This window comes from Mustela erminea, chromosome 9, assembly GCF_009829155.1.
Source record: "Mustela erminea isolate mMusErm1 chromosome 9, mMusErm1.Pri, whole genome shotgun sequence".
In the NCBI taxonomy this organism is placed as follows: domain Eukaryota; kingdom Metazoa; phylum Chordata; class Mammalia; order Carnivora; family Mustelidae; genus Mustela; species Mustela erminea.
In genome coordinates, this window is record NC_045622.1 from 79162823 (window position 1) to 79182443 (window position 19621).

The 19621-nt window shown below is 38.5% G+C and overlaps 1 protein-coding gene across 2 annotated transcripts in view; it reads right to left on the minus strand.

Moving 5' to 3' along the window:
* Positions 1-481: 481 nt before the first annotated feature.
* SLC5A12 (solute carrier family 5 member 12) overlaps positions 482-19621 on the minus strand; it is a 53954-nt gene continuing 34814 nt past the window's right edge. For both annotated transcript variants that reach the window (XM_032359269.1, XM_032359268.1), the window contains 5 exons: positions 15613-15699; positions 12174-12340; positions 10490-10593; positions 8788-8915; positions 482-6913 (listed from right to left, as the gene is read on the minus strand). In XM_032359269.1, coding sequence (XP_032215160.1) covers positions 6761-6913; positions 8788-8915; positions 10490-10593; positions 12174-12340; positions 15613-15699 — 639 coding nt within the window. In that variant the 3' untranslated portion in view covers positions 482-6760. The remainder of the gene's footprint in view (positions 6914-8787; positions 8916-10489; positions 10594-12173; positions 12341-15612; positions 15700-19621) is intronic.

Here is a 19621-nt window from a genome sequence, read left to right on the forward strand (position 1 = left end):
CAGACATTTAACTGACTGAGCCACCCAGGCACCCAAGCTTTACTTGTATATGAGGGTGTCAGCATGTGCCCCAGCCCCATTCACCCTTGTTCCACACCCAACTGGCCCCAAGCATTTGGGGTACTCTCTGGAGCACACCAGAGAGTAAGCTGTATGGTTGTGTTGCATCTTTCTCTAAGGTGGAGGGGAGTAAAATTTCCAGACATATGCCCAAAATTGACTTCCTCAGAATATTTATTTCCATCTTAATTCTCTCTGTGTTGGGGGGAAAATGGTTTCTCTGGTGTTTCTCAGAAAACAAAAATTTCCTAAATTATTAGTTGAAAGGCAAAACGTATTGAGATTTCTTTAGATATCCCCCACAAAATAAAATTGTCATATAGATGACTAGCCCCATCTGATTTTCAAACTGACTCAAATCCTTTATAATTATTTCATCAGTGCCCATGCCACTCAACACTACCAGGTGAACACAATAGGCTGTTTTTAATGATTATTTTTTTAATGTCTACACCAAGCATGAGGCTCAAACTCACAACCCTGAGATCAAGAGCTACACAACCTACTGACTAAGGCAGCCAAGGGCCCCCACATTGGCTAAATTTAATATCTTTCTAACAACTAGTATGAGCAGGCTTTTCCCACTTTTCATTTAGTGAGAAGAAAAGAACTGAGTGGCCAGAAAAATCTGGTGGCATAGATAATTGTGGAACCAATGTTTGGGAGATGGTGAAGGGACTTAGGACTCTCCTACCTGAGCAAAAATGTCTGCTTTGCAAAGCCCATTTTAGACTCTGCTGTGCACACACCCAGCCTTCTTTCTGACTGAAAAACAATTGCAATTTTGTTCATCCTCTAACGTTCAGAGAAATGAAGTGTTTTCCCCTTGGTTTTTTTTTTTTTTTCTTATTTTAAGATTACAAAGCTAACTGTGGTAAGCTTAGATTTCAGTGACAACTCCATCCAAAGAATAAACAACAATGCTGAAGATGAAAATGCCCTTAAAAATATGTATAATTTTACTTTCCTAGGATGTGTGACTATCGGCTTCTATACTGTATTTTTCAACTAAGAAAGATCTAGGGAGTCCTGTAATTGAAGAGGAAGTTTGGGGAAAAGATGGAATATATTTCTCCAACCATTTTTATTCTCCATAGGAGAAATTATGTTGCAACCGTATATTTAACCAGATGAACTTAAATGTTGATTTTTTTTTCTTTCTACTGTCTGCAATTCTTCTGCAAATCAAATTATATACAGTAGATTGTTGATCATTAATCATTTTAATCATTAAACTTTCATAAGAAGTTTTAAAGCCAATCTAAGGAAGATTTGCTCTGTTGAAATAGATTGAATAAAAGTTTAAGGTCAACATTCTTGAAAACAGTAAACAATAATGGTACATAAACCTTTATGATGTAGATTCCAAATCAATCAATTAGATTGCCTCTACAAATTCTGCTGACCATCTTATGCTGGTAAGATAAGCAATTTGTGGATTGCTCATTTATTTTCTTACGTGGTAATTACATTGGGACATTGAATCAACATACTACATAAAATTATTTTTAGCTTTTTAAATATGTCAAAGCAGATTCTGTAATGGCGAACAGGATGTTCAAAACACCTGTGTACATAATTGCTTTAACATTTTTTAAAAACAGATGAATGGTTGTTTCTGGAAATTCCTGAGGGCAAATAGGCCAAGGCCCATAAAAGACATCACCATTATATATGGTCTTTCTTGATTTAGAGTAATCTATTGTATTAAGTCATAAAATCCTCATCCTGGTTACTTCTGAGTGTATGTGGGTCTGTCTGTGTGTGTATGTGTGCCCTAAGCCCCTGAGCAGCCCAAAAATAGGCATAATCCTGAATACATATAAGTCATATTATATCATATGTCAAACCTTATTTTGACATATGCTTCCTTGGTGATTTGGTAGACCTGCTTTAATCTATTAGGCTTATATAAAAGCTTTTAATTTGGGTAATTATTTTGCATACTGCTCCTAACCTAGAAAATAGTCACATTGATCATTTAAATATGCTCTGGTCTGAAATTACTTTTAAAAGAAATAATTAAAATTGTTACACATCTTAATTATATATCTATGTTCATTCTACAGATATTTCTTAAAATTGAGTAGTTGTATATCTACAGCATTAAATTTAGTATTTCATGGCTCTATGAAAAAGACAGAAAATTTGGAAATAGAAAAAAATCATCTTAAATTTCACACTCATATACAGAAATATTACCAATTAACATTTCCATGATAGAATAGAATTATTTTTCTAATTCATCATGAGAGTATAACAAGAGAGCCACTGATACACCTACACCCCAAGTGAGGGCCATGTTGATTAAGAAGCCAAATATTTATATGTTTAACTCAGTCTTCTAAACAGCTGATATTTCAAATACCACAAGTGCAGTGTTAGAAAAGTGAGTTTATGAATGTTTGTTACTCAGGTGTTTGCAAATCTAGATTGATATGGTCAGGAGACTGGAATGCAGGAAGAATAATAACATTAACTTTCTCCAAAAATTACAAATAAAAATAATCCATTAGATGATTATTAATTATGAGTTACACTTGATTAAAATTTTGTATCATTTTAATATAATTGGTAACATCAATTAAATTTCAGTTGTTTGGAAACAGATTATACTTCAAGGTTATTAAAGTTAGATAAAATAGTTAACTTTGCAGTAAACCCAGTTACCTTGGAATACTGAGATTGTGCACATGAGATTTCTAAATATACAAATGTATACATAGAAAGCTTAAATTTTGGTACTGTTTTAAAACAATTTGTTTCTAAGAGAACAAGTAAAAGGAAACTGTTCTGTTTTTTATTTCTATTTACTGATCTGATCTTTGTAATAATGTTTAAGTAAGATTGTAATATCATAAAGATATTTCAATAATATTCTCTTTGAAACATTGTTTGCAAGCTCCCTGGTGTGTGGTTTCTTTCCTTTTTTTCTTTTTTTTCCTCTTTAAAGTGAAATGCTAGAACCCTGTAAAATCACAAAAGAATGAGATTTATATTCAAGAAATATTATTTGAATTAGACAAGGGAAAAGGCCTCACCCCTTCTGTTGTCTGGAGAATCACAATCTCTGGTAAGTGTGCACTGAGTCGTACACAAGGCTTAAGATCCTGTTTACACGTACAAACACAATACTTAAAAATCATAAAAATGAAAATTGCATTTTTCCAGTAATAAATCTCAGTGGGTTTTTTTTTCTTTTTTTCAAGAATTTCAGACTAGAAAATTTGCTCCCTGAAAAATCATATTTCATTTGAATTGACCATTAAAAGGCTACCGTTTGGAAATTAATGGTATGACTTTTAGTTTATAGTTTATGGTTCTCTTGTTCTTGTTAGTTCTTAAAGTGCTTCAGTAATTCATATGCTAAGCCAGTATCTTGGAAATTTAAAGAGAAACAGTGAACCAATTTAACTAAAAATGAATACTGTAATGAGTATCACTTTCTTAATATATTGAAGACTAACAAGTATTGAACGTTTCATGGGGCCAGTCACCACGCTAACTAGCTGATATGATTTCCCTCTATAATTCCTCGCAACAACCCTACTAAGTAGGGACAACTTCTGCTCCTTTTAATGTGTAATAACATTTTAGAAAGACTTGCCCAAGAATTCCTGAGATAATTTGTATCAGAACTTCCATCTGAATCTAGGTTGTCTTCCTCCAATCTGTCTCCAGACAGATTAAACCACAGGTTTAAGTCATTTCCTTGGCTTGGATTGGACGTGACACTGGACAGATCTTATATTGCATGGTCAACCTTGACTCAAGTCTGAACTAAGGCTCCTAGGGAATAGTGAGAGCAGGAGAGAGGTGTCATGACCAAGAAGACGAGCCTAGGACTGCACTTCACATTTCCTTTCAGCCACACAACAAACATGGTTCTTAGACACTGTGGAAGATAGTTTTCCTCTGGGACTCGACACTCTACCTAAAGCCTTAGATTTTTGTACATTTGTTCAGTTAGGAAGAATGAGGAGGGATCCCTATATTGACCTCTATACGCACCTCAAAATATTAACTCATAAGGCCACAGGTTCCACTACGTGAATAATAATATAAAATTATTATTTTTATAATAATAATAATGACAATAATAATGGTATTTTCCATTTGTAAGTTCACTGATGCTTTGATAATACTTCAGGTAAGAGAATTAGCAACTAAAAAAGAGAAAAAGGGGTCCTAAAAAACTCTCTGGACAAAGTGCTGTCCTAGTGAAATGTTGATGGGATTATTTGTGAGTAAAATGAAGAACATTATGGTACATTTTGATTTCATGCAATTCCAAGAGTAATTTCAAAACCTTGAAATGTATCCCATCCATCTATACCCCAGCAGTGTGCCTCTCACCCTGGGCCCCTTGTGTCTGGTGTGTCTGGAGGGGTAGCTCTGTGCTGGTTCTCAGCATCGGAGACCAGGTCTGCAGGCCGCTGTGGACCTGCTGGGGGCAGAGTCTCAGCTCAAAATCGTGATGTGTTCTCAGATGCCTGAGTGGCCACTGCTCAGTTCAGACACCCTTTAGGGACTGCCATCCATGCTCTTGCCGTGGAAAGAACACCACTCCAAGTTCTTTCTCCAGCGTTAAAATCTCTACAGGGTGTGCTGAGAAGGCAAGATGCAGGGGTAGTAACTGATTTATCTTCTCCTTAAAGTGAATGAATAATGGATAATTTGTCAATAAAGCATCCTCTGGGAGGCAGGGGGCAGGCAGGAAACCATATATATAATTGCTACTGTTTATCAGGTTTCATCCTCAGAATTGTTGCTTCCCTTCCCAGTCATAAGATATGAACTAAACCAATGAGGTTTGGCCCGGATGTCGACATTCACCTAATATATTCTCGAGCTCTAAGTCATAGAAATGTCCTAACTACTAAATCATTTGGAAAATAATCACACCTTCCAATTTGCAGATCCTTAGATCAACATCTTTGTTAGCTTGGTGGACCTCAAGAAATGTTTTCAGACATTTCTCATTTTCATGATTTTTTTCCTTCTCATTTCCAGATATTTTTCCAAGTGTATTCTTACTTTACTTCTTTCCTCCTTTTTCAAAATGTGTTTTTCTCATCTCCCTTGTAAACCACAACCCAGTTCTCTCTTTTTCTAACTCTATTCACCTCTCCCACTGAGAATGGAGAGAGAGAAGGCAAGCATTTGGTTGTGGCTTGTGAATCCCAGTTGTTTTTTTTTTTAATTTCTTCATTGGTTTTCCCCCATCTTTCTATCTTCCCTCCCTAATAACAAACACTGGTTACATAATTTTTTTCTCTATCTCATTGCTTCTTTTAAGGTTTTCTCCTCCTGGATTACATCTAAACAACAGAACCTTTGGGACTTCTCATTCTTCCCCATTTGGACCATTTCATTTTATTTTGCTAACATATTATTTCTAGGCCTTTTAATCTTACCTGGTCACCAAAAGAAATTCCTGGCACTGCTCTAACATACCTGACACTGAGACACTGCTGTATTTCTTATAATCTTCCCTCTGATCTAGCCTCTGTGGAACTGGTTCTTTTTTACTTTCTATAAATTATAGATTTATAATTATAAACAACCATATAAATCTTTCCTGATGTCACCTTAGCCTGATGGAACACTTTGAGCTTGCACAACAGAGCTGAGTTCTCAAAGATCATTTTTTAAGTTCTGGAGTAAAAGAAAATACAGAACAGAAGTTGTTATTAAAAAAAAAAAATGGAGAGGCAGTGAAAGGTTTTTAGAAGAAGCAAAGAAATGAAGTCCTCAAAAAGTAAAAAGTATAAATCCTGTGGACAAGGTAATTTGCACCAAAGAAGACCCCATGACGAGTGAAATCTGTGGGTTGGTAAGCTATTTGCAAAGTTCTTTTCCCCGATCCTCCTCTAGGACATTCCTTGTTCCTTCCTGTTCACCTGGCCCTGGAGAGAGACTCTAGACTTCTGTTGAACAGAATCAATTTTTCTTTGTAAGGTGATAGAAAGACCTACTATGCCAAGAGCCCAAAGGGTGAGTGTATTTAGTGATGACTGTAGCACTAACAAGATATACCAGAGCCTCTCCTGTGCTAAGCAAAATTATTTCTAAGGCTTGGTCAGGACAGCTGTAGGAGTGGGGATGACGGAAGAGGAGGACTTCAGGTATGGGGGTCTGGCGTGGGATGAAGGGTTTAAAAGCAATTAAGTGTTCCAACTGCAACTGCAGTGTGAGGTGTTGTGAAATGTGTCTCCACCTATGTGAGGTATGGGGGTCGGGGCGGACGGCATGCCTTCATTTTACCAGCAGTGATGAAGAAGTATTTAATATGCATAACCCCTTCTACATTCTGCCTGTGAATTCCAAGATACATGATGGCTCAAGAACTACCAAATCAAAACAAAACAAAACAAAACACCCTGAAGCTTAATATGACATATCCAGTCCTAATTTAATCCAGGAAGAAGTTGCTAAGGCACTTAAGACTAGGCTGTTTCTTCTCACCTGAAAGTTGGGGTCTTCCAAAGAGTATCCTGGGAATATCCAGGGGAACAGTCATGTTATTTGTAGTTATAAATAAGTATAAATAGACATTAGACATCCCTGTCTTTGAGCAGTGACAACTACACAATCTACTAGCCAATAGGCCAGCAGGATACGTATTGTGTGTATTTGTGTGTGTGCTTTTGCTTGTGTGTGTGTGTGTGTGTGTGTGTGTTGTACTCGCATGCATGTGTTAGAAATGGGTAGTCTTCTCAAACGCCAAATTGTTGTAGCTGTTGTCCTTCAGATCATGGCCTGAACTATGGACCAGGTTTTCTTGCTTGAGTCCATTCTGTAAGACAGATTCAGCCCCTTGTTTCCAGGAACTGCCATTCTCAAGGTTTTCCTGAGGAAAATGAAAAGACACATATTAGACAGGTCTTGATGTATTCCAAATCACATGGAATCTTACTGAGCATCTCTTCCTCAAATTATATGGCATGATCAAATGATATAATATCGAATCATGTAATCATGTAAATATGAAAGCAATGCATTTCTTGACAACTAAGATGACTCAATCCATCTAGCTAAGATTTCTAATGATAATAAAAATGGAACAATTTAGTGAGCATTCGCAATTCATCATGTTGTGTGAAAAATGCATATTGTATATCTCTCAGTATCGGAGTCTTGTAAGGTAGTAGTTACATCTCCTGAGGAGAGACCAACCCATGTCTCTGATGGTGGTGGTCCCCTTCCTTCCTGGGGGAAGAGAAGAACCTCATGATCATAAGACAGGGACAGGCAGGCAGGCTCCTGCAGAGGCTGCCCAATGTCATTCTTCAGGGAAGGAGCCCAAGAATGACATACTAAGTGTTCCCTCCCCCTCTCAGCTCAGCCTTGAGAACAGAAGGTGCCGTTATCAACGGGGTTGATCATTCATCCCAGGAAATTCTTGACCAGAAACATAAGTCTGTAAGTCAGTAAATAACTTGATTATTTCCTTCTAGAACATTCTCAAAGATCCATTTATCCAAACAACACAATGCTTTCACATTCTGAATGCCTGTCAAAACCGTACGCTCCTTACTTCAGTAAAGTAACTGTCACACTCAGCTTTACTTCATATACAAGTTACTGTGGCATTTTGGGGAAGGAGAACAATTAACAACCTCGGTGATGTGACATGGGTGAAGAGTCTGTCTTCTAGAATACTAGAAGAATAAAATGTCTGCAACTGAAAGAATGTGAATAAACCATAACTAACAAAACAAAACAAAAAAGACACTCCTGCACTTAATGAGGCTGAGAGAACAGACATAGGTAAGACCATCTGCAAACTTGACAGGAAACATTCTATCTCCCAGGGTCCTGCTGTGGTCAAATGCCATAATGGGGCCGAAGGATTTTCACTCTCTTACCCAATGGGCCCCAGAGAACTTTGCTTTCCTGCAGCTTCCCTCAGACTCCTCTCAGAATCCTTCAGTGGGAACTCAAACCTTGCAAAAGTCATGTCCAGCATCCCTCTTGTTAAGGGCAGCATTGCCTGCTTCCCTGGAGTGTCCCCACCCCCGGGAGCTGCATCAAGTCAACAAAGTCAATTTGGTTTGACCCTAGGCTGTTCCTGATGGTCTTTGGTAGCCATGATCCTAATGATACTTGGATAGTGTCTCTAGCCCTGCCTGCTCTAAACGCAGCTCTCAGTGGGGTAGGAAATGTATGCATCCTGCTGTTTCTCTATTTAAGAAATTCCCCCTGTCAATCTGACTCTCTATTTACACCTCATGGAGCTAGAAATGTCTGTGTCCAGATGGCACGGGATGAGCTCCTCCTGGTTCCCAGGTAAAAGCTGAAGTTCAAAGAGGTTAAACAATCTACCCAAGGCAAGTAAGACACAGAACCGGGATTCCTTCCAGGACTGACTCTCGGCTATGTTTTTCACCATGATACTAGACAGCTGTCCCCTGTTTTATTCCTTTTCTACAGTTCATTTTTATATTTTTCCTAGAATTCCCCCTCAGAAGGGTTAAAAGGAATTTTGGAAATTGATCACTTGCAGAGCCAGCAACTCGCCCCAAAGATACACGTACAGAGCCACATATTTACAGGCTCAGAAGCTAATTAGCTGGGGTAACTGACGTTGAAACTAGATTTGGGTTGTAACATTCACTGCCTTCCCTTCTCACAGTCACCTGTGCAGGTGGTTCAAATGGGCAAAGAGGGAATCCCTTTGTGCTCGTGTGTGTTTTTCAGAAGTTCAAACATCGATCGGCTCACCTGCTCCGTTCCACCGTCGTGCTGGACACCACACCAGCACAGTCGTTTGTATTTCTCAGACCAAAAGCAAACTAAATTGCAAACTGGTCTAATTAGCAGCGGTTGAATATCCTTTCCACTCTGGTGACCTATTAACAGAAGGACAGATGGATGAGGTGATCACATGCTTCCAAGGCTTCATTAAGGGTTTAAGTATTGTCTACTTACTAAGTAGGTCATTTCTTAGTGTAAGGGTGAAAATAAGCCTGCCTAGTTAATAGACAGAAATTGGTAACTGCTCAAAGTGAGTGGGGGGATAGTTTTTAAATATCCTCGAACTGTCAGGTCAGGCAAACTCACAGGTACAGAGTTAAGCAGAGACACCATATTTATTTTTAAATATGGAGTATTGAAAACTCTACTCTTCCCCTTTGGTAGGTCACCAGGAGGAATAGCAGGAATTGTATTTCTTCCTCTAGGAAAACTGTTTTTCAGCCGTATCAGGTATATTAGAGGTCATCAGAGTCATTACTTGTAAAATTAAAAATGTTATTTTTAGTGTTTCTTCTTCCTTCTACCCCAGGATCCTGAATCAGTAATACCCTTACATTCCCTCCAGCTAGCCTAGGCCTTCCTCACATCTCCTTTCCAATCATTAAAATATAACTGTCTATTGACCCTTTCCTTCAAACCCTGCTATAGTTTAAGAGTCGGTCTTAATAGTCAAGTTTGATAGTCAAACCAAAATTTAAAAACTGACAGTATTCCCTGACTAGAACCTTTCTAAATTTTGGTATAATGATAACCATTTGCAAATACAGTGGTTTCTTTGTTGTTTAGGGGGATGTTTTTCCACAAATATGCCCCATCTCATTCAATGGCTGTCTTTAATTCAATAACCAATTTCGTCTCAATGTCCCTAGCTGGGGTAGCCAAGTAGAGATTACAACCTTGATCACATTCCTCCTATGTACCAAACATTGTGCCTGTCCACAAGCTTTTTCCAAATTCAAATTTCTTTCTAGAGATAAAAAAAAAAAAAAAGTAGATCTATAAAGCTCTAATTTGAAATTTAAATGATATATTCCCTGGCATTATGTCACTCTGTCAAAAGACATTCAACCGAATAGAATTTTACTACCCTTAATCCCTTAATAATTTTTATTGGTGAGTGCCTTTTGTGTACTAGGCACATTTTTATGTAGATTACAAAACCTATCTAATCTTTATGAAATAAATATTGTGGGGCCACAATTGGTTCAGTCAGTTATACATCTGACTTTTTTTTTTTTTTTTTTTTTTTTTTTACATCTGACTTTTGATTTTGGCTCATGTCATGATCCCAGAGTCCTAGAGTCGAGCCCCACATCAGGCTCCCTGTTCAGCAGGGAGTTTACTTCTCCCTCTCTCTCTGACCCCCTCTCTCTCTCTGCTCATGCTCTCTCTCTCTCTCACTCTTTTTATCTAACAAATAAATAAAATCTTTAAATATTTTTAAATAAAAAATTAAAAGATATGTCATATGGGTTAGCAATAATATTATATGATAATCAGGAGGATGTTTTTGCCTATCAGCTTGGAGAGAGTAGACATCTGTCTCTGGGAAAAAGGGCTTCTTGCAGGCATCCAAAATCACACCAGTAAGTCATCCACCTAGTCCGCCAATGCGTGAGGCTAGTCCATGTCTTCCTTGGCCCCAAGGAGAGGACTCTAAAGACCCCACCTGTTATGAAGCTAATGATTATTCCAGCAGCAATGCATCCGAGGCAGCCCACTGCACTGTAGTAAAGGTAGGAGAGCGAATACCAGGTGTCGGCGATGGCAGGTCTGTAGATGACAACAGCACGTGTCAGCAGTTCCACGAGTTCTCACGTCATGATCTACAGTGATGTAGAGGACCACTGACCGTTCCTTGTCAGGAACTGGCATTTCTCAAAATGTCACATTTTAATTTTTTGCCATTTGGTTATTTTTTTTTTTTAAAGAATTAATTGTAGACTAGTTGTGCTTGGTCTTACACTCCATTTAATCCATCCTTGCGTTGCAAATATTGCCATGTAGATACTAAATTATAAGAAGTACAAGGAGGACTGTGCCTCCCATTTCTTTTGTATTATTCATTCTTCAGATACTTATTCAGCCCATATTTAGTGCCAAAAATCGTGACAGATATTAGAGATAAAAAGATGAGTAAGCTACAACACCTACATAAGGGGAGCTAATGGGCAACAATAAAGGAACCGTAGTACCTCGGTAGAATAGGAGCAAAGGATTCTGGGAACATTTAAAAAGAGTATCAAACCAAAGCTTACGTGTGAGATAATACCTGAGCTTATTTTTAAAGACTAGTGAATAGCTAATAAGCAAAGAAGGTAGTTAGGGCCACGATTTAGCACTCTAAGGAAAGAGGATGGAAAAAAGCACAGGCAGGAGGGAAGAAACATGGGGAACTTGGGAAGTACAATAGGTTGGTGTTATTTATAAGATTTATGGAAAGGAATGGTTCTAAATTGAATAACACTCAGAGGCATGAGGAAGCAACATAATGGAGTGCTCATAGAGTAGGGAGCCAAAACAGTTCTAGAATGTAGCTCTACCTACTTCATCCTTCAGCAAAGCCCATAATAACTTTTCCACCTGATAGGCAGAGTTAAGGAGCTATCCCACATTTCTTAGATTTGTTTCTACAAATAATGAGAACGTGAGAATGTGCATTTCTTAAAGTCAGGGACAGTGCCACAGGCTCTAGGTATCTTCTCTCACTTAATCCTCTCAAGCAGCAACAAAATAAAGATGATTGCCCTCATTTTTCTTTCAAAGACTTAAGAATTCAAGAAGTAACAAGTTACTAACTTATGCAGATATAGAGTGGATAAGTGGTAAAATCCACAACCAAACCCAGGCATTTCTGATTCCAAAGGCCATGGTCTTCTCCCTACACCATATTATCTCCTGTGTTTTGGCATCTTAAATGACCTATTCCAGCCAGAAAGAGAAGGAAAATCGTTTGTTAAACCCAGTGGAACTTGATTGAGAAGGTGCTAGTTCGCAGCAGTGCCCCCAGCTAAGTAGGTCCACTACGGTTCTCTTCATTGTTCACAAACCTATTCTACTCAGGTCCTTTACTCTTTCAAGGGCACCATCTCTGATCCTCATAATCACGCACCTAGTTTCAAACCCTCCACTACTTCTCCTGTTTTGAACTTAGACTTCTGATTAATGCTTTTGCTGAGCTCACGCTTGTGAACCCCAGGATGTAGGGTAACAGATATGCTGGGCACTGCCTGGTGGGATTCTCACAGGAAAAGCAAGATCTGGCTCATCGGCTTTATCTCTGGAGAATGCATCTTCCTCTATCCCAGTGCCCCACTCTCTGGGACCGAACACCATCATTAAGGTCCACATACCTGCTAGGTAACACTGTAGGCACTGACGTTGTCACATTAGATGGGACACAATGCTCTGTGGATAAAGGCAGGGGCCACGTCTTGGAGTCTGGTGCAGGGTAGACGAAAGCCCCAATGGCCACCCAAAATGACAAGGTGATTCCAGTCAGAAGGCCACCTAATGCACCCTTGATGGAGGGAAAGCAAAAGTTAAGGAGAGGTTTGATAAAGCTGTTGAAAGAAAAAGAGATGAGGAACCCATGCCTCAGAGAGTCTTACTCTCCACCCCAAATCTTGGCCACGTGAGCTGGAAACAGCCCACGAAACTGCCTTTTTTCCAGTTTTATTAAGAAATCACCTGTTCCCTCAATGAAAACATTTGAGAATGTCATAATGGTCACTATTTTTACAATTCTAGAAGGAAATCTTTCCCCACCTTTTAGCTTCATCTTACCATTTAATCTGTTGAGAGATGTACAACATAATGGCTATGGTTAACACTACTGTATAATATATATGAAAGCTAAGAGAGTACATCCTAAAAGTTCTTTTCCAAAGGAAAAAAATTTTCTCTTTTTTCTTTTTTTATCTGTGTGAGATGATGGTAAATTTAATGTGGTAATTATTTCACTATATATAAATCAATTCATTATTCTGTACTTCTTAAACTTATACAGGGCCATCTGCCAATTGTCTTTCAAAACTGAAGGGAAAAACACCTGCTGAGACCCTGGTTCCTGGTAGAAGAGGTTCGGCAGCTGGGGAGGAAAACTTCAGAAACTGGAGACAAAGGGGTCATTTTTCACTGACAGCAATAACTTGTTGTATAGGAATTCTCTCTCCCATATCTGGCAGAAATTCTGGCAGAGACCCTCACTCACAAGCTTGGAGCTTTTCTTTGGGTCTAAATACTAGCAAGCATATTTATTAGTCTTGCTGTTTAAGGTTTCTATTCCATGATAAACAGTCAGTGAGTGATTGAGAAAGTCAGTGAGTGATTGAGTCATTTCTCCTGTAGAGGAGACAGAGTGGTCTAGTGGTGACCACAACAGGAAAATAAAATCTGGACGCTCCCACCCTCTGCTGACAGTTGAGCCTTCTCTGTGAGAGAAAACAACTTGTTAGTTCCTCTATTTATTTAGGAAAATACTTTTTTTTTTTTAAAGATTTTTTATTTATGTATTTAACAGACAGAGATCACAAGTAGGCAGAGAGGCAGGTGGGGCGGGGGAGGGGAGGGAAGCTGGCTTCCCTGGGATCATGACCTGAGCAGAAGGCAGAGGCTTTAACCGACTGAGCCACTCAGGCACCCTTGTCATAACTCATCTTCTTCTTTTTTTTTTTTTTTAAAGATTTTATTTATTTATTTTACACAGAGAGAGATCACAAGTAGGCAGAGAGGCAGACAGAGAGAGAGAGGGGGAAGCAAGCTCCCTGCTGAGCAGAGAGCCCGACGTGGGGCTTGATCCCAGGACCCTGGGATCATGACCTGAGCAGAAGGCAGAGGCTTTAACCCACGGAGCCACCCAGGTGCCCCAGGAAAAGACTTTTTAATAAGAGGACTAGAATGTTTTGTTCATTATTGTTTGGGGAAACTGAAGCAATGTATGTGATTCAAATACTTGTGTCTTGGTCTAGACCAGGGGTCCACAAACTTCTATTACAAACATCCAGCTAGGAAATACTTTAGAGTTTGTGGGCCATCCAGTGTCTGTCACAACTACTCAGTTCGGCCATATAGCGCAAAAACAGCCATACACAATACGTAAACAAAGGAGAATGATTATGACCAGTAAAGCTATTTATGGACACTGAGAATGAATTTCATATATTTGTGGGTCATGAAATACCCATGTTCTTCTTTTAATTTTTTCCAACCATTTAAAAATGTCAAAAACATTTTAAGCTTGCTGTCCATACCAAAAACAGGATGCTTAAGGGGTCTAGTTTGCTGTCCCCTGGCCTACCAGTACAGGGTGAATGGATTTCAGTAGGAGGTTCACCCTTAGTGAGTGATAGTAGCTGCCTAGGAAGCCAAGCTGGGAAGGTTTCTGGGTTTGTACCCATATTCTGTGGAAAGAGAACTGTGATCAGCCATGATCACAAGAGAGCTCAGATCAGCCATGGCCAGTGATAAGGGGGGGAGGTGACCCAAATTTGTAATGTTTCCTTTCCTCCACCTGGAACAAGATGGTTTTCTGAACTAAATAGAAGGGCCACAATTCACTAACATAGATAAGAAGTTAACGTGTAGAAGGACATAGGTGTTAGATCGTTCATTATTAGTTTTTTCACGGCCAGGACATTGCCTTCTCTCATATCATCTCCCCAAAACATACTTATCCTTGTCAACTTCAATATGAGAAAAATTAATTTAAACAAAAATGACTCTCAGGGAAACACTACAAATTACCAAATGCTCCCTACATATTCATGCTCTTTACCTAGCTCTGAAAGATTTACCTAGAATAGAGGTCAGCAAGGGTCAGAAAGCCACAGAAACCTAATTAGATAGATCATGTGACTCAGGCTTCATCGTGTACCCTAAAGTATATTTAAAAATATGCATTCAGGTTTATTGTAGTCCAAAGATTTCTTTTTTTTATTTTCTAGTCTAAAGACTATTTATTTCTAAAAATATATGCATGTAGGTGTATGGATGACAATAGTAAAAAAAAAAAAAAGATAGTTTTGCTAGATTGAGAAAATTATGAGTTTAAAGCTATTTTAAAGAGTTATTATTATTCCAAATAAATGTTCACTTTGATTTATATTTACATAAAGTCATCCAACTAACATTTACTTAACAATATATTACTAGCTTGTAAGATCAGAATATACTAGGATTGTTTACTCTGTCCTTCTTAAATAAGTTAATTAAGTTAATTAAATTTGTTATAATTTTAGGTAAAATATGGAAAAAAATGAAATTCAGATTTTTTTTAGGTTTTCAAAATTTTCTTTAACCTAAATTATTCCTGAATTCATTATATTTTTAAAATTTCATTTGGTGGGTTCTGAATTTAAGGAGGACAATTTAAACCCTAGAGAATCAAGTTTGATGCCATGACATTTGGTACTGCATGTTCATCTCTTACTTTCCTTGTTTCCTGCATCTAAGAAGGCTTCACTAAAATCAGAGATTCCAGTTCTACTCTGCAAAATAGCCACCATTTTTTTTTCTTGGTACGGAGAGATGGCCTTTCCAAGGAGAAGTGGGAAGAGAGAGAAAATGGCTGGGCTTCAGTTTTATCTATTTAGTTTTTACTTTTCAAACAATTTGAAAGGTAGATCCAGGACCTTTTGTTTTACTTATTTTTTTAATTTAAATTCTAGTTAGTTAACATATAGTGTAGTATTGGTCTCAGGGATAGAATTTAGTGATTCACCCAGTGGTCATCCCAACAAGTCGGACTTCAGTTTGAGCTGGGAATCGTGGAGAGACATGCAGGATCCTTACCTTCCAGTTCACAAAAGGGAACACGATTCCCAGAGAGAACAAGCCCAGCATTGGTCCCCCGCACATGCCGTGGATGCTGAGAGCAGCCTGCGAAACAAGACAGATCAGATCAATGTGCCCACTCCCCCGAATCCATAGTCACCTGACATCACTCTCTCTCAGACACGGGATAAAATTTAGTCCTAATCCTGATGGTGGCAATCATTAATCATGTGCTTTCTGGAAGTCATTTTTCCCTCCTGGGGAGATAAGCACTATGTAATAATAAAAATACATACAAACATACATTTGTGTGTTTATGTGTGTGGGTGTGGGTGTGTGGGTGTATGTACACACAGGTAATTTGGATTTGGTAGTAGTTTTCCCTTAATGTGGAACTCACTGATTTGCTTACATTTTCTGTCTTACCAAAAAACTTCATTTTGTAATATACCAAATAAATATATCAATAATTTACATTTCATATCTAACATGACTGACCACCTATTCTAGTTTAGTTTGAACAATTCTGTCATTTTGATCATAATAGGTTACCCCACTCCCACCATCCCACCCAGAATACCTCAAAGATGTTGAAGCATGAAGTTGGGACATGATGGGGAGGCCACTGGGACACTCCCTATCTCATCTCTCCTTTTCATGGCTCTATTCTCATTGGAAATTGAGGGGGTTTGACAAACGCATTTCCATATCTCTTTGCCTCTGTTACTGAATTGGTGGGAGCTGAATTGGTAAGGAGCTTTCATTAAACTAATTTGCTGTTGGCCTGCCGCCTTTCCTACGGCCTCCCAAGAGTCTTTGACATGCACATGCACTGAAATGTGTGCAAGTGTACAAGTGTGTACAAGTGCCAAACATGTGTGCACAAACACACACAGCTAGCTATCCTTCAGTACAGCCCCTATCTTGCTGTCACAATGGAACTGTAAGGCTCTTAGATCAACAACTGAGAAGAGGATGCTCTAATGATCCTATATGTACCTTATGTTTGTCAGGCACCCCAATGTGCCAGACGGTTAAAAGGAGCTACCAGGCACTCCAGATACATGACTTCCTTTCATCCTCACAATTTTAGTAGGTACCATTAACTAAATTTTATAGATGAGAAAACCGTACTGATGGAAAATATATTAAAGGCATAATTCCATTTAGAAAATGAGAAAAGTCAGATTTAAGGGATGTAAGCTAGGTTTGCTTGGTTGTAAAACCCACATTTTTCTCTCCTAAGGGCAGTCTACAGAGAAAAAAGAAGTAGAAGAAGAAGAAGAAGAAGAAGAAGAAGGAGGAGGAGGAGGAGGAGGAGGAGGAGGAGAAGGAGAAGGAGAAGGAGAAGGAGAGGAGGAGGAGGAGGAGGAGGAGGAGGAGGGGGAGAAGAAGAAGAAGAAGAAGAAGAAGAAGAAGAAGAAGAAGAAGAAGAAGAAGAAGAAGAAGAAGAAGAAGAAGAAGGAGAAGTGGTGAAGAACACAAGCCCTCATAATGGCCTCCTTCTCTTGTTTAAGGGAAAAAAAGTTCTTGAAAGATCCCATCACTAATAGTCAGGATATTTGGATTCTAACAAGTTCTTGAATTTGGATTCTAACCCTGATGCTCATTACTATGATTTGGTGAGTCTTCTCTTATTAATTCAGATACGTTCTATTTCCAAGTCTTCTTTATGAAAAATAGCCAGGACCGACAGGCCGTCGAGTGCCCTCCAGCTGTAACGTAAGTTCTTTTCTCTAGAAAGATGAACTGTGATGCATTGTTAGGTTTGTTTTCCGGGTTAATTTTTTATGAAGTCAGTGCCATAGATGGATCTTCTACAGGATGGAGACAGATAAGGTTGAAGTCGATACTCTTCCTCAAACTCAGGACTTAGTTTAATATTCTTGACATTTCCTCTGTTGACTGATAACATGAATTACAGTTGCCATTGTTGCTGAATTTGGAAGCTAATTTACTAGCTATTATATGGGAGAATCAGTAGGTTTCGGAAAGACGTTCATGTTCCCCAGAGGAGGAAAAAAACATTAATGATCTCTTATAAAGTCATCAACCAATATGTTTCTGCAAGAAACATTCTTCATGTGATAGAAAGAAAAAAAAATCCAACAGTTTCTGGCTTTTGAAAATATATATTTCTGTAATTTACACACCTAAATTAATTTTAATTTTTTTAATCTTTCTTTTTGTTACTGTTCTTAAGCAGTTTCAGTTGGAGGAAGGCTTAAAGTTTATCCAACAGCTTTCTTTCCAGTGGGCAAATCTCACATAAGTCACTCCTGTAAGCAGGGGTGATGACTAAGAACATACACTTTGGGGAGGTTGCCTTGTTGTGCCTTAGCCTTCTCATAGATCAAGTGGGGATCATAACTTAGCTTGCTTAGTGGGGTTTTTTGTGAGTATTCAATGTGGAATCTGAGAAAGGCCAGAATAGTGACTAAACACTCCAGAGTACATGTTATCTACTATTATTCTTTTTTTCTTTTTCTTTATTGTAATTTTAGTTCCAGTTAATTAGCATATAGTGTTGCATTTATTTCAGGTGTTATCCACTATTATTATTATTATCTTCTTAAGTTTTTTATTACCTACCCCGGTAGTGAGCTCTCTGTTTCCTGAGACATGTCATTTGGTTGCTGGACTATGTGGGGACCCAGAAAGCACTTTCTCAAGTCAAGATAAGAGCATGCATGGAAGTCATCATGGCCTTTGGTAGAACTAGATGATAATCATTAAGATAGAAGCATAATGGATAGAATGACCTTTCCCAAAAGGAGCTCTGCAAATCACCAGTTAAGGGGTGATCTTTGCTGCTATCTCCCCCTCCCCCTATTTCTGCCACCAACACCACCACCCCCTGTTGTCCCCAACATATGGTCTATGGTAACATATTTTTTAAAATGAAAAAGGGGATGCCTGGCTCATTTGGAAAAGCATGCAACTCCTGAGCTCAGGGTCATGAGTTCAAGCCCCACGTTGGGTATAGAGATTACATAAATAAGTAAAACTTTAAAAAATAAAAATAAAAAATAAAGTGAAACAAGCTTCTTTGTTTTGAGACTTCCAAGGGCTTTCAATGTGTTAATATGGCTGTGGATTTCTGAGAGGAGAATGCAGTGTACAGCATTTCCCAAATGTCTTTGACATTGGAAACTTGCTTTCTTAGAGTATTTCACAGGTCGAAAATCTCCAGAACACACTTTATAAAGCCCTAAACTAAAACAGTAAAGAAGATTAAAGCTGCCTGCCCCTAACACCACCCAAAACACCCACCATGAATATGGGATAGCTTTGTGAACATGAAATTAAACCTAGCTCTATCCCTCACATCCATGAGATTAAGGCTTCAGCCTTCCCATGTGTAAAACCTGAACATGAATGTCCCATTATAATCAAAATAGCAAAGCTGTTTGCAAAATTAAATAGGGGAATTATTAGTGCCTTTCTGTACCAGTTAAATTAGACATATTCAAAGAAAGGAGACAGTTATCCTATAGACAATATCTCTCCTAGGAAACAAGAACTCAGAATTGTCATCTCTTGCCAGCCAGCATCTCCTAAATTGTATGAACTGTGAGGTAAACATTTTACTTTACTTTATTTATTTTTTAAAGATTTTTTTTATTTCTTTGACAGAGAGAGAGAGAGATCACAAGTAGGCAGAGCAGTGAGAGAGAGAGGGGGAAGCAGACTCCCTGCTGAGCAGAGAGCCCAATGCGGGGCTCGATCCCAGGACCCTGAGATCATGACCTGAGCTGAAGGCAGAGGCTTAACCCACTGAGCCATCCAGGCACCCCTAAGCAGCAAACATTTTAAACAATCCAGAAAGTGGACCCAACAGATGAGACAAGTGGAACAAGCAGATGAGAACTTTCACAATCATTCCCAATTCACAGTAAGCTTTTTTGTACTGCTCTTGGAGGGATCCTTGCCTATGCTAAAGCCCTTCCTATCTGAATTGGAAGTAAGATTAAAATGCAAACACTTCTGTGAGATAACAATATAGTGATTCAAATTCTCACTAATT